The sequence below is a fragment of the Myotis brandtii genome, unplaced genomic scaffold, assembly GCF_000412655.1.
Source record: "Myotis brandtii unplaced genomic scaffold, ASM41265v1 scaffold46, whole genome shotgun sequence".
Classification (NCBI taxonomy): domain Eukaryota; kingdom Metazoa; phylum Chordata; class Mammalia; order Chiroptera; family Vespertilionidae; genus Myotis; species Myotis brandtii.
Window position 1 is genome coordinate 7,537,803 of NW_005367587.1, and position 12,961 is coordinate 7,550,763.

Genomic DNA, 12,961 nt, shown 5'->3' on the forward strand with positions numbered 1-12,961 from the left:
TTTTTTTGGCATTCTCACTAAGATCCTTGAAGGTCTCACTAAGTTCCTCAGATGCTTCTAGAAGATTCTTGAGTAACCTTATAACTGTGGTTTTGAACTGTATATCCAGTATTTTGCTTTCTTCCATTTCTTTCATTTGCGACATGTTTCTTTGTCTCTGCATTTTGGCTGCTTCCCTGTGTTTGTTTCTATGTATTGGGTAACTGTTAAATCTCCTTGAGTTGATAGAGTGGCCTTGTGTGGTAGGTGTCCTATAGGGTCCAGTGGCTCGGCTTCTCCAATCACCTGAAGTGAACACTCTTGGTGCACCCCTTTGTGGGCTGAGTGCACAGTCTTGTTGTAGTTAAGCTTTGATTGCTATTGGTATCACTGGGAGGAATTGACCTCCAGGCCTATTGGCTGTGAGGACTAGCTGTGTCTACAATGGAAGAGCTGCTGTGCAGGAAACACCCTTATGGGGCAGGACTTGCTTCAGTGGGGCTTTGGTGCTCATTGAATCTGTCCCTTGAGTATGTCACTTATGGATGTGAAGAGTTGCAATCTGGTATGGTCTGAGAGTGACCACTGGGTACACTGGCTCTTGGATCTCCAAGGAGGTGCAAAGTCAGCCACTGCCTGGGGCCACCAGTAGGACCTACAGAGAGATCTGCAGATTCCTCCTCTTTGTATGGGGTTTGGAAGTGCCCAGATGAGGCCCAGCTGTGAAGCAAGGCAGGCTGCTGCTGCCAGCCTTGGGCCTTCTTTTAATAGCTTTGGGGCTCTGTGACCCAACAGTTGCCTGTTTAACAGGTTTTAAGCTGAGAAAGGACAGGCCATTCATATTCAAAAGCCACTGTGCACAGCTTGGGTGGGGTTGTAAATTGGGTGGGGCAGGGTCTTAGAGAATCACCAGGGCAGAGCAAACAGCAATGGCTGCCATTCAGCCCTGCACCAGGGAGGTCCCAGTGCAGGAACAATGACCACTGCGAGCACCTCTGTCTGAAAGAAAGCTGCCCTTGTGTTCCTGTCCCAATGCCAGTTTCTCCCCGTATGTGTCTGGGTCCCCCAGAGTCTTGTCCAGAACTGGAGTTCAGAGCAAGTGGGAGCTTGTATCTCCCTCCCAATTAAAAAAGCAGCACACCCGGGTGCCAGCCCATTTCACTCCTCTGCACCTACCACCAGTCTCAATGTGTTTTCTTCACCTCTCTGGTTGTAGTACTTCCACTTAGCCAGCTTTCCCACGGTTCTGGATGATAGTTGTTCTGTCTTTTAGTTGTAATTTTGATGTGGTTGTGAGAGGCAGCAAGTACAGGTGTTTACCTATGCCACCATCTTGGTTCTCCAATCTAGGCAGCATTTTTGCATTTTGGTTAGCTTTGTAGATTGCCCTTTCATTATGCAGTAACAGAAACTTCTTTCTTTTCAGTAACAAGTTGTAGGTCTATTATTTTAGGTCAATGGATGAACACCATCATTTACTGTCATGTTTGTTACTTTCATTTTTCTGTGATTGGGTGAATATAAATCTGTCTTTACAAAGAATATTTAACTTCGTATGATAATTTAGCCGAAGAGTCACTATTTTTTAAAAATAAGGTAATGAGTGAAATCTATTTTTTAAAAGTATTTAAAACATCAGCAAGTAATATAAAGAACAGGGCCTTTCAAATTTCGAACCAGATATAAAAACTAACATTTTAAGTATTTTTGTCTCCCTAAAAATTTCCGAGTTGGAAGACCTCAGTACAAAAGTAATCCTTTTCAGAAGAGAGAGTAAAGTGATGAAATGGAAGTTGATGAAATAGATGAATTTTAAAAAGACCCTTTGCAAGCCTCCCTGCTGGTTGCATTTTATAATATCCAAGATGCCGTGACTGAGAATGGGCTACCCTTGCTTTCGGAGTTGATTCGTGGCATGTCAGAAGCCAATGGTGATTTCAGGGTGGAAGTAATATCCGATACTAAAGTTGCTGTCATCACTTTTCTCAAAAATACTGGTAAGAAAGACGATGGCTTTTAACCCTTATTTGCAAATTGTGGTTGTATTCTATTTTGAGGTTATAGGCATCACCCAAGGGGTCTTAAAAGTTGTGCTTTTTCTAACTCCCAGTGAGAGAACTGCAAGGGAATATGTATTACTATTTCTGGTACTTCTAATAGCAAACATTTATCAAGTGCTTACTCTATGCTAAGCACTATGTTAAGTTTCTGTGTACTTTATCTCATATCACATAGCACAATGAGATAGATACTACTATTATTGTCCTCATTGTAAAGATGAAGAAATCCGGGGTTAGAGAGGATTAAATGATTTGTTCACAGTCACACAGCTAGTAAGTATTGGAATCAAAATTCCAAATTAGACATTCTGACTTCTGAGTGTATTGTCTAACCATTGTCATGTACCCTCAACTTTCCAGTGAGTTCTAATAGTTACAGGATGTTATCTTTATGATAATTACACATGCAAATAGAGACAGAGATGTGGTGAAATGAGTAGAGGGGACCAAGAGAAATTAGGTCTAGGAAACAATATGGTATTACAGTCATTATTACTGTTATCAGCTTACAATGAGGCTTGATTTCATTTGGAGAGGTAACTGCTGATCCATGTTTTCAAAATAATCTCAAATCAAGGTCACTGTTAATGTTGCCTGTGCATTCAGGGGAGTTAATGTGGGATAAGTAGAAGTTGACACTGTGAAGTTTAACTTTACATAGAAATTTAGTCATGGCTTCTAAATCGAATTACTTTAAAAAATCTGTTTTCTTCTAATATGAAATGAAATTACAGTACCAATAAACTGATTTTTATTTGTAGATGGCTGGACATTTGTTAATGTTTGGGACAGACACCATAGAGCTCAGCAACTTCAGATTTTCCCAAGACTTATGAAATGTGCAAGACCCATTAAGGGTTGAAAATCTGCCACCTCATGTTGATAATGATTATATAACGATTTTCTTTGATAACCAATCCTCCAAATGGAGAAAGAGCGACCAATGTCTAATATTTCCCAGAGGAGAGTTCAGCCTTGGTTGAATTTTCTGACTACAAAGGTAATAAATTTCTCTTCTTTCTCTATGTTTACAGTTATTATTAACCATTTCATGCACAAATGAAGTCAGAATAAGGGCCATATAGGTGATTGGGAAATACATCAAAGCTACCACATACCTACTGAAATATGTTATGAATTAACTCAAGGCTTTGAACATGTCTCTGTGGAGATCTAGGTAAGAGAATTGTTCTTTTTGTGCAGTAGCAAAACAACAAAAAACTTCTCTTGACCCTACTTTTCCTATAACTTCATTTCTTTGCTTCCCTTTGCAGCAAAATTTCTCAATTGAGTTTGTCATTACCCACTCTCATTTTCTCTCCTGTCACTCTTTCTTTTTGTTTTGATGTATATTATTCTTTATTTTTTTTACAGTTTACATTCAGTATTATTTTTTATTAGTTTCAGGTGTACAGCACAGTGGTCAGACAATCATACATTTCACAAAGTGCTCTCTCCACCCCCTGATATTTCCAGTACCGACCTGGCACCATACATAGTTATTACAATATTACTGACTATATTTCCAATGCTGTACTTTACATTCCCGTGACTATTCTGTAACTACCAATTTGTACTTCTTAATCCCTTCACTTTCTTTACCCAGTCCCCCAAGCCTGTCCCCTTTGGCAAACATCAGTCTGTTCTCTGTATCTATGAGTCTGTTTCAATTTTGTTTATTTATTATTATTTTAAAACATTTAAAAAATATATTTTATTCATCTTTTACAGAGAGGAAGGGAGAGGGATAGAGAGTTAGAAACATCAATGAGAGATAAACATTGGTCAGCTGCCTCCTGTGCACCTCCCACTGGGGATGTGCCCACAACCAAGGTACATGCCTTTGGCCAGAATCGAACCTGGGACCTTTCAGTCCGCAGACTGATGCTCTATCCACTGAGCCAAACCGGTTAGGGCTGTTTATTTTGTTCTTTAGATTCCACACATAAGTGAAATCATATGGTATTTTTCTTTCTCTGATTGACTTATTTCACTTAGCATAATACCCTCTGGGTCCAGCCATGCTATTGCAAATGATAAGATTTCTTTTTTTAATTTTTATGGCTGAGGAACATTCCATTGTATATATGTACCACAGCTTTATTATCCATTCATCTATTGATGGGCATTTGGGTTTCTTCCATATCTCGGCTATCTATATATATAAAAGCCTAAGTGACCATCTGACCGTCTGACCGTCTGATCGGTAGCTATGATGCACAATGACCATAAGACACTCAACTTAGGAGCTACTGAGTTGTGGTGACTTGGCAGCTGCAGTTCTCAGGTGTTGCACCTGGAGCCAGAGAGGTGGGAGCCCGATTCCAGGGTGCATCACCCAAGAACCACCCTCTCACAATCCAGGACCCCTCGGGGGATGTTGGAGAGCTGGTTTGGCCCTATCCCAGCAGGCCAGGCTGAAGGCCCCCACCAGTGCACGAATCCGTGCATCGGGCCTCTAGTTATAAATAATGCTGCAATGAACATAGGGGTGCATTTTTTTTTGAATTAGTGTTTTGGGTTTCTTCAAATATGTACCCAGAAGGGGAATCACTGGTTCACAAGGCAGTTTCATTTTTTTAGCTTTTTGAGGACCCTCCACACTGTTTTCCATAGTGGCTGCACCAATCTGCATTCCCACCAGCAGTGTACGGGGGTTCCCTTTTTTCCACATCCTCACCAACACTTGTTTGTTGACTTATTGATGATAGCCATTCTGACAGGTGTGAGGTGATATCTCATTGTAGTTTTAATTTGCATTTCTCTGATTATTAGTGACCTTGAGCATCTTTTCTCATTCTTTCTTAAATTAATTCGAGAGAGGCTTTTACTTCCATCATTCTACCCAAACTGCTCTTGTCGAGGTCACCAATGGCCACCAGGTTGCTAAAACTCAATAGCCATTTTTCAGTCCTCATTTTACTTGATCTCTGCAGTATTTAACTTAGTCACTCTCTCATCCTAGATGCACTTTCTTTATTTGTTGTTAGGACATCACACCTTGGTTGTTATTTTTACCTCAGTAGCTGCTCATTCTCTTTATTTATTCATTCATCTTCTTTTTCTTAGTTCTTAATGTAGGATTCAGTGCTCTTCTCTCCCTTGTCTATACATAGTTTTATTGAGGCCTAATGGCTGTAAATACTATCTATGTACCCATGACTCCCAATTTATATCTTGTCAAGACTCATGAGCTCCAATGTTCACATTCACTGCCGAGTCAATGTGTTCACTTGGTTGTCTAAAAGCATCTGATGTAACCGTTACATGCCCAAAACAAAACTCCCAACCTTGTCACCCCACCCTACCAACCTGCATTATCCACAGGCTTTCCCATCTCAGTTGAGAGCAACTTCATTCTCCTAGTTGCTAAGGCCAAAACATGGGAGTCAAGCTGACTCCTTTCTTTCTTTCATAGCCCATAGCCAGTCTGTAATGAAATCCTGTTCACTCCACCTTCATGATGTATTCAGAATCTGATCACTTCTCAAAGGGCATATTAAGAATTTGGAAAATTGAATGAACCATTTTGAAGGCAGGAACAATCTCCTAAAGTACTTATGCCACAAAGTAGTTTATATTTTGGATAATATGACCAAATAAATACCATTTAAAATTATTTTATTTTATTTTAAAATATATTTTTATTGATTTCAGAGAGTAAGGGAGAGGGAGAAAGAGGTAGAAACATCATGATGAAAGAGAATCATTGATCAACTGCCTCCTGCGTGCCCCACACTGGGGATCATGCCCGCAACCCAGGCAAGTGCACTAACCAGGAATCGAACCCTGACCTCATGGTTCATAGGTCGATACTCAACCAATGAGCCACATCAGCTGGATTAAATACCATTTTTAATGGTCATATGCATTTTATTTTCTATTCTATTATATATTTAAATATATTTTAAACAAACTTTTGTTAAGACCCTTAAAATTTATATCACTGGCATAGTGGTTAGAGGTTGGCTTCCAGCAATGACTTTGACACAAAGGGTTAGGAGTTTTAACCTTAGTCCCCACTGTCTCCACCAGCCTGCCTCTTCAAGCCATCCTAAATAAGCATACAATCTATATTATTTTTCTACTGCTGCATACAAAATTACCCCCAAACTTAGTGGTTTTACATAACATAAATTTGTTATCTCACACTTTCTGTGGGCCAGAACGTGAGAACAGCTTCACTGGGTGACTCTGGCTCAGGATCTTTCATGAGATTGTTAGGACAGTTCTAATGATTTTTAAACTTTTTAAAAGTTTTCAATTATAGTTGACATTCAATATTGTTTATATTAGTTTCAGGTGTACAGCATAATGCTTAGACACTTACGTAATCTACGAAGTGATTCCCCTGATAAGTCTAGAACCCACCTGCCATCATACACAGTTATTACAATAGTTCTAATTATTATTTTTTTAAATTTAGCATTATGGCCCAATGCTCAGTGGTTGGAGTGTTGTCCCATGTACCAAAGGATCTCAGGTTGGATTCCTAGTAAGGACACATACCCAGGTTTTGGGTTCCTTTGGGAGGCAACAGGTCACTGTTTCTTTCTCTCTCCCTCTCCCTTCCTGTCTCTCACATATTGGGTGAGGATTAAAAACATTTGCATTATATTAAGCCCAAATATATTTTTGTATAGTTCTATCTATTAGTCCTTGTTCTTCCTTTTAGAGTTGTAGAAATAAATCCTTTTTAAGATAGTCCTTCAATTGTTTAAGGACAACTGTTATGTCCTCTTCCCTGCATTCCATCCCTCTTCACCACATTTTACTTCTCTACTTCTGCAAGTTAAATATATTTATTTCTTTTTATATATCCAGATGTGATTAGAGTCCTTTTAAGCAGCACCAGTTTCCCTCGTTTGAACAGTTAGTTTTCATAATCCCTTTGCAAAGTGTGACACCTTGCAATAAGCACCATACCCCTGTTTTTACCAGTGGAAAGTAGAAGAGGGTTTTCACCACCCACATTTCTGCTGCTATGTTTCTCATATTATGGTCTCATGCCTCATCATTACCTTTTTTTTAAAAAAAAGAAAAAAAGAATGGACTTTATTTTTAGAGCAATTACAGAAAAAAATTGAGCAGAAGGTAAAGAGAATTACCCTGGCCCCAGTTTTCCCTAATACTACCATCTTGCATTATTGTAGTATATCTGTTACAATTGATGATAAAGTATTGATACATTATTATTAACTGAAGTCCATTACATTAGAGTTCACTCCATGTTATATGGTTCTGTTGACATAAAAACATTCAAACCTATAAAGAATTTTTCTGAGTTTATTTGAGCCAAACTGTTGACAAGTGCCAGGAAGCAGAATTTCAATGGATTGGGATAATGCTCCTGAGAATGGTGGTTTTTCACCTTGTTTTCTACCTTACACCAAAAGAGGAGATGTAAGTGGGTTACATGAAATCCATTGGTGATAGATTAGGGAGGTGGGAGAAAGCAAAGCAGGGAAACCTCTGGGATTGGATAAAAAGTAAAATGATAGACACATTACTTAGGTGGGTGCAGGATAGTTATCAGTCAACAATTATCATGATAACAATGAAGGAATTTATGGTCTCAATCCTGGCCCATTTGGTTGTGCCCGGAGGGGGTCTGGAAAAAAGGAAGTTACAAATTACCCTGACATTTCAAGGATATATTATTGTAGATGCAGAAAGACAGATAGGCTCAGTTAAGTAAAGGTTGCCTAGGAGGTGACTACCCACTGTAACTGCTTTTAGTTAAAGTTTAATTTCACACCATCCTTTGACCTTCCCTGAGCTTGTCAGGTTAGAATATGTGGCCCCTTTTGTCCACAGTTCTATGGATTTTAACTAATGCATAATATTATGTGTCTACAATTACAGTTTCATACAGAATAATTTCAGAGCCTTAAATATCCCCTGTGCTCCACCTATTCCTTCCTTCCTCCCTCCTCCAAACCCCTGGCAGCCACTGATATTTGTGTACTCTCTATGTAATGTTTCCATAGTTTTGCCTTTTTCAGAATGTCATATAGTTGGAATCATGCAAAATGAAGCCTTTCAGAGTGGCACTTTTGCTTTAGCAACAGGCATTTGCATTCCTCCCTGTCTTTTTGTAGCTTGATAGCTCATTTCTTTTTCTCTCTGAATAATATTCTATTTTACAGAAGTACCACAATTTATTAGACATTCACTTATTGAAAGACATCTTGGTTGCTTCCAAGTTATGGCTATGTACACTAATAAAAGAGAAACATGCAAATTAGTGTCACTGTAGACATTCACTTATTGAAAGACATCTTGGTGGCTTCCAAGTTATGGCTACCTACACTAATAAAAGAGAAACATGCACATTAGTGTCACTCCGCTATGCCCACCAGCCAATCAGGATACTTATACTTAACCCAACAAAGATGGCGGTTAATTTGCATACATAAGCATGCAGTGAAGACTGAAGGCTCCAGCTGGAGTGAAGACTGAAACTTATACTTAACCCAACAAAGATGGTGGTTAATTTGCATACGCAAGCATGCAGTGAAGACTGAAGGCTCTGGTTGGAGCGAAGACTGAAGATTGAAGACTGAAGAGGCTTGGCTTCTCAACTGCGGCCGAAGTGGAGAAGCCAAACCTGGCTGCGGCCACAATGGAGAGGCCAAACCTGGCTGTGGCCACAATGGAGAGGCCTAGCCTTGCTGTGGCCGGACCAAAAGCCTGGGTCCCGGGTGTTGGAGGAAAACCAGTGCCAGCAGCCAGGGGAAGGAAGGCCTATTGCGCGAATCTTCGTGCAACGGGCTTCTAGTTATGAATAAAGCTCTATTGCTGCTGTCAGCATTTATGTGTAGGTTTTGTGTGGATATAATTTTTCAACTCATTTGGGTAAATATCAAGGAGAGCAAATGCTGGACCGTATGGCAAAAGTGTATTTAGTTTTATAAGAATCTGCCAGACTGTCTTCCAAGGTGACTGCATCATTTTGCATTCCCACCAGCAATAAATGGGGGTTCTTTTTGCTTTGCATCCCTGCCAGCATTTGGTGACCTTTCCCCTCATCAAACACAGTTACATCACTTTTAGTTTATACTGAGTTTGCTGTGAACCAAAATCCCTTGGATGTTTTTACATGACTTCATGGCTAAGTCACATTCTCTTTCTTCTAAACTCATGCAGTTCATCTTCAGACTTCCCTAAGTGCTCTTTCTTCCCATTGGTGCCTCTCCCAGATGCCCTGGGGTCTCTTATTTATTAGGTGCACTTATAACTGCTGTATGTCTTGCTGTGAAGGACTTTGGGAGACTGAAGTTCAGAAAACTTGAGGTGTCTGGGAGTTTACATTCATCTCCCAACCAGGAGGGCCCATAGACAACAGCTGACTGGTATGGAGGTACAAGAACCCAGCTCCCTTGTCTCAACTTTGATACAATTTATATTCTCCAGAGCTTCTTAAAGGATCACACAGACGCCAGGCTTAACCTAAACCACATTATCTATCTTCTCTCACTTCTTACAGGTTTCCCCTGAGGACACAACTTTAATAAATCACTTGCATATGAATTCCCATCCTAGGCTCTGTTTCTAGAGAATCTGACCTTGTTTTATGACTTCTTTTGATTACAGCACACAATTGTTTTCAATATTTTTGACTATTATAACTATTCCTTTAAAATGGCATTGGCTTAACTTCTAATAGGTTATTTTGAATTATTCATGCATTATTGTTTGTGTCTATTGAATCTCTAAGGGCCAGATTTTTCTTTTTACTTACAAAAAATTTTAGGGCCAGATTTTTTCAGAAAAAAAATCACCTCTCCCATATTATATTGAATGTCAATGGGAAAATCTGATTAATTTTATAAAACTTCACTGCAAAGTAACCATGAATGGAATAGATTTATTTCATTAGGTGAGGATTAACTCCACTTTATTCCTGCATGCCACATCTTTCATTGAGCTGCTTGACAGTGGTACTATTTTAGAGAGTAGACATACTGTATTTCAGAGTCTCATTAGTATCAGGATTTCTTCTTGTGCTAAAGATTTTGTCTGAATGTTATCTACCTTTTATTTTTTTATTTTTTAGTGGTGGACACCTACTTGGTCAAAAAGCTTTTCTTCAATGAAAGGCCCATGTCTGCATTTCCCTGTTATGTGTCTTTGGACACAGCCTTACATGGAAGGGAAGAACTGTTCAGAAAGTTGCCAGCATTGTTCCTGGTAGCCCTGGATCCTTTCATAAGGATGAAGCTTACAGAGAAAGTATCCCCTGATTGGAATGACAATTATAAAAAGGGAAAGGGCCACTGTGAGGTAACATGGCCCCAAGTCAGCTGTACAGGACTGGAGGTAACACTCAGGTCTGTGGCCGCCTAATTCACTCAAGGAAGAACAAAGGTCAATGTCATCAAGACCTGGAATGGAAATGTTTCTAAAAAATTTTCTCATAGTATATCTAAATATCAAGTCACCAAAATGAATGTGAAGCCAATGGTATGGGAGGACATAAAAAAACAGCATAGAGGATGATAGGATTTTGATTGATATGTCAAGGAAATGGTCATAATAATAGGTTGTTTGGAGGATGTGAAAAGAATTATAACACAACTAAAGATACCAGCCAAAACATTGTGACAGAGAATGTGACTGGTTCTGCTGAAAGGTTTTCTAGTCTTCACATCAGTGCCTGTGAAAGAGTTCATACCCAAGGAATTCTGAGTGTGGGAGATCATTGCTCATGCTTTCACCAGACATACCAGATTGCATGAAGGAGAATACAAGTGAAGAATGGCATTCTGGAGAAAGTGAAAAGGATGGTTCAAGAAGCCCATTCCCAGTCCTTCTGGAGTTTTCTGTTTGTTTCACAATGTAGAGTGTGAATAATTCTCTAAGACTATTATAAGCAAAGAAAATTCATATCCTTTTTGAGCTAGATCAGACATGGAAAATACATTTCATTTCATGCATTATTGCTGATCAAATGATAGTTGTTGCCTGAGCTCCATGTTGAGAAAGATTTTGAGACTGTATCTGGGTTGATTGAAAAAGAGTGCTATTACCAATGAATAATGTCTGTCACTGTGTGTGTGTGTGTGTGTGTGTGACATGTGGCAAGTTTTTACCATTGAGCTCCTCTTTTGTGAAGAGCAGATTTAAGTATTGTGTTTTTCTTTCATTAGCTAGTAGTTTGGCTTTGAGCAAGTGGCTTCATGTCTTTGCACACTGGTTTCCTTTAAGAAGAATGAAGTTTCTGTACTGGATGATCTGTGTTGACTCTTTAAATCCTAAAATTATATGACTGATTACTAGTCAAACTAATGCATTATTATGGGAAACTGTAGGGTGTGTCTTACAGTGGTTCCCCCAGAAGAGGACCTGAGACAGATGCAAGTGCAAGTGATTTAAAAATATATATGTTTTTATTGATTTCAGAAAGGAAGGAAGAGGGAGAGAGATAAAAGCATCAGTGTTGAGAGAGAATCATTGATTGGCTGCCTCCTGCACACACCACACTGGGGATCAAGCCTGCAACTAGGACATGTGCCCTGACTGGTAATCAAACCATGACTTCCTGGTTCATAGGTCGACGCTCAACCACTGAGTCATGCCAGCTAGGCTTAAGTTCAAGTGATTTAAATAGGAAAGTAGCCCTAACCGGTTTGGCTCAGTGGATAGAGTGTCAGCCTGCGGACTCAAGGGTCCCAGGTTCGATTCCGGTCAAGGGCATGTACCTTGGTTGCGGGCACATTCCCAGTTAGGGGGTGTGCAGGAGGCAGCTGATCGATGTTTCTCTCTCATTGATGTTTCTAACTCTCTATCCCTCTCCCTTCCTCTCTGTAAAAAATCAATAAAATATATTTAAAAAAATAAAAAATAAAAAAAATAAATAAATAGGAACGTAAAGAACCCTGATAGGGTGTGTTATCAAATCAGTTACCACTTATTCCCACTGGGGAAATCAGAGTGAGTCCTATCTGGGAGACAAGATTGCTTGGATAGTTTTACACCAGCTCCTGTCAATCATTGAATGAGGGCTTGCGGGTGAGGGAGGGCAGCTTAATTTACTTCCTCTCTGCTACACTGGCAAGCAAAGCAGATGTTGGCACTACATACAGGAAGTCCTCAGGCAGGAATACAGTTCCCAATCTGACTGAGGCACCCTTAAGTAGTAAGTCAGGGGAAATGGACAGGGTCAGCTAGACTAGGATTCTTGGGGTAATAAGTAAAAGAACTCATTGGCAGCTGGGGTATTAAATACAGTTGATACTCAAGCATTGTGATAATAAATTACTTGCTTTTGAATCTGATTATGAGTTGAGTTAGAGAAGTCTGTGAAATCTACTAGTTATTTTTTATTTGAATACCTATGAGGAAAGTCTTTAGACACATTATCTGGTAATGTTTTTTACTGTTTTCTTCACAGTCAAAATACCATGACAACCTAAACAAAAAGGTAGCCTCAACCAAAACCAAAGAAGGTCTGAAACTCGTGTTGATAAGTGGAAATGTTTCATGTTTTCAGGTAAGTGGTTCTATTTAGTAAATCTATAAAGGAACAATGGGGTCTAATGAACTGGTTCTGTGATTTAAGGTTAACGATTAAGATCGTTTAAGTTTGAGAAGTTAAACCCACCTGAGGTTCATGCAGCGTTATACTTACCATTTCCGATATTCTTCCACCTATACTCATGTGTGGAGATCCAAGTTTAACCACAAACCAGGTTGTACAAACCTACCTCTTTTATTTCTCTACTAGAGGTCTCATGCACGAAATTCATGAACTTGGCGGGTATGGAGGTGGGGGTTGGGGGACGCTCAGCCCAGCCTGCGCCCTCTCACAGTGTAGTCCGGGAGCCCCTGCGATGGATCGCCCCACAGAGGGAGACCCCGCCCACCCACTGCAGCCGGCCAGTCAGTGGCCTGGGCCTCCCTCTTTGAGGCAATCAATC

The 12,961-nt window shown here is 39.8% G+C and overlaps 1 protein-coding gene across 1 annotated transcript in view; it reads left to right on the plus strand.

Moving 5' to 3' along the window:
* Positions 1-12,961, plus strand: part of LOC106727657 (poly [ADP-ribose] polymerase 15-like) — a 26,637-nt gene that overhangs the window by 6,333 nt on the left and 7,343 nt on the right. The window contains exon 2 of the mRNA XM_014547004.1: positions 12,436-12,534. Within this exon, the coding sequence (XP_014402490.1) occupies positions 12,436-12,534 (99 nt within the window). The remainder of the gene's footprint in view (positions 1-12,435; positions 12,535-12,961) is intronic.